Source organism: Octodon degus, unplaced genomic scaffold (genome assembly GCF_000260255.1).
Source record: "Octodon degus isolate 3935 unplaced genomic scaffold, OctDeg1.0 scaffold00076, whole genome shotgun sequence".
NCBI classification, from domain to species: domain Eukaryota; kingdom Metazoa; phylum Chordata; class Mammalia; order Rodentia; family Octodontidae; genus Octodon; species Octodon degus.
Window position 1 is genome coordinate 6004145 of NW_004524652.1, and position 2256 is coordinate 6006400.

The 2256-nt window shown below is 43.2% G+C and overlaps 1 protein-coding gene across 6 annotated transcripts in view; it reads left to right on the forward strand.

The window, feature by feature from the left end:
- Sbno1 (strawberry notch homolog 1) overlaps positions 1 to 2256 on the forward strand; it is an 81656-nt gene that overhangs the window by 60034 nt on the left and 19366 nt on the right. For all 6 annotated transcript variants that reach the window (XM_004635876.2, XM_004635877.2, XM_023720458.1 and 3 more), the window contains 3 exons: positions 518 to 630; positions 891 to 962; positions 1484 to 1583. In XM_004635876.2, coding sequence (XP_004635933.1) covers positions 518 to 630; positions 891 to 962; positions 1484 to 1583 — 285 coding nt within the window. The remainder of the gene's footprint in view (positions 1 to 517; positions 631 to 890; positions 963 to 1483; positions 1584 to 2256) is intronic.

Here is a 2256-nt window from a genome sequence, read left to right on the forward strand (position 1 = left end):
GGCTCAGGATGCCTTCAGGGCACGTCTGGTTTGGCTTGAGCATTTGGGGATCAAACCACAGCACCCTGAGACTGACTGCTCTGCTTAAGCAGTCACTTAAGCAACTGAGCTAATGGGCAGGCCCCCAAGGTTTTTTTCTTTTAATGTACCAACTTAATTTTTTTTTTTTAAATTTATTTATTTGTGTGTGTGTGTGTGTGGCCAGCTCAACCCACCAGGGGACAGGTCTGGCTGGCATGTGGTGTTGGGGGATTGAACCGCGGTCCCTGTGCTTTGCTAAGCTTGTTCTAAGGAGGTGCTTTAGACCACTCAGCCATCTCACCAGCCCCCTGTTTTGTTTTGTTTTGTTTTGTTTTGTTTTGCGGAACCGGGGATTGAACTCAGATCCTTACGTTTTCCAGTCAAGCACTTATCCTACTGAGCCATCTCCTCGGCCCTCAACTTAATGTTGTTAGGAATTGATCTCAGAATATTCTAATGAATGAAGTCAGTGATCTTTATCAAAATGTCATTACAGGAAGAACTCACCGATCAAACCAAGTTACTGCTCCTGAGTATGTCTTCCTGATTTCTGAACTGGCAGGAGAACAGAGATTTGCCTCTATTGTTGCCAAAAGACTTGAGAGCCTGGTAAGGTTTTTTTTTTTTTTTTTTTTTTATGTTTTGCTTCAGCTAGGAAAGACCTTGGAAAAATAGCGCTCCAATGAAAATTTTTTTGGCAGAACCAGGGATTGAACTCAGGCCCTTGCACTTGCCAGGGAAGCACTTATTCCACTGAGCCATCTCCCTGGCCCCGTTGGTAAGGTTTTGAGTAGTGTAGTTGTGAGAAAAAGAAGACCTGTGTTGGCTGACAAGAGGCTTAACTCCCTTGATTGAAAATGTTTTGCTAGGGGGCGCTTACACATGGTGACAGAAGAGCAACCGAATCTCGGGATCTGAGCAGATTCAACTTTGACAATAAGGTATATTTCAGTTTGAGCTTCTCTGTAAACTTGGGGACATGTCTAGTCTGCTGTGAAGAGCAGGGCAAGTTGTTCCAAAGTGTTTCCACTTGGAAAATCAGGCTGGAATTGGGAGTGCATGAGGGAAAGCTATTAATGCCCTGGGAATGAAGCAGGGCATTCAGCCCTGTCGCTGTCAGAGTGAGCCCTGGCTGGGAAGCTCCTCAGCACATGCAGCTGCTCCCTCACACAGGCCCTTTGGGGAATGTGCCATTGCCAGTACCTTCCTGTCCTTTCTGGGAAGGAGGAATGTAAGAAGCCATGGGGAGTAAATCACATGTGAGTTCCTGGAACTCAAGTTAGTTATTAACTTACTGAATACTGTATAGGAGCAAGCAGTTGACAGTGTAAGAAATACAGAAATAAAATTGGAAACTGCTATTTTTGAAATTTTGGTCAGTAATAATTTTTTATAGTGTTCTGATGATTTCATGATTGAAGTGTCCAAATTATAAAGCTGGGTGATTTCTTTTTCTTTTTAGTATGGAAGAAATGCTTTAGAAATTGTTATGAAATCCATTGTAAATTTGGACTCTCCTATGGTATCACCACCTCCAGACTATCCCGGAGAATTTTTCAAAGGTAACCCAGAAGAGTTGTCATAAGTATGAAAAATGATTGCTGAGGGCTGGTGAGATGGCTCAGTGGTCTAAAGCACCTACTTAGAACAAGCTTAGCAGAGCACAGGGACCCTGGTTCAATCCCCCAGCACCACATGCCAGCCAGCCACGCCCCCTTGTGGGCTGAGCTGGCCACACACAAACACACACAAATAAATAAAAATAAAATAAATTAAAGAAATGATTACTGATATGGATATGGTAACATTTATTTCCCCCCTAACATTCATTGTAGTGTCAGCACTCTGAACTATATATAGCAAGATCCTATCTCAAAAAAACAAAACAAATTTAGAAATTTTAAGGGGACTGAAACATGTTTGCTTTGCTTTTTTTTTTGGCCAGCTCAGCCTGCCCTGCGGACACAGTCTAGTGCTGCATGCAGTGCCAAGAATTGAACTATGGTCCTGCGCTTGACTAAACTTGCCTAAGCAAGTGCTTTAGCCCACTGCACTGTCTCACCAGCCCCATTTTGCTAATGACTAAATTTGTTAAAACTGGTTTTATGCCTATGAAAGTGGTTTTGTTCTTAATTTTTTTTCTTTTTTTTTAACATTTATTTAGTGTGTGTGTGTGTGTGTGGCCAGCTCAGCCCACCAGGGGGCGGGGCTGGCTGGCATGTGGTGCTGGGGGAT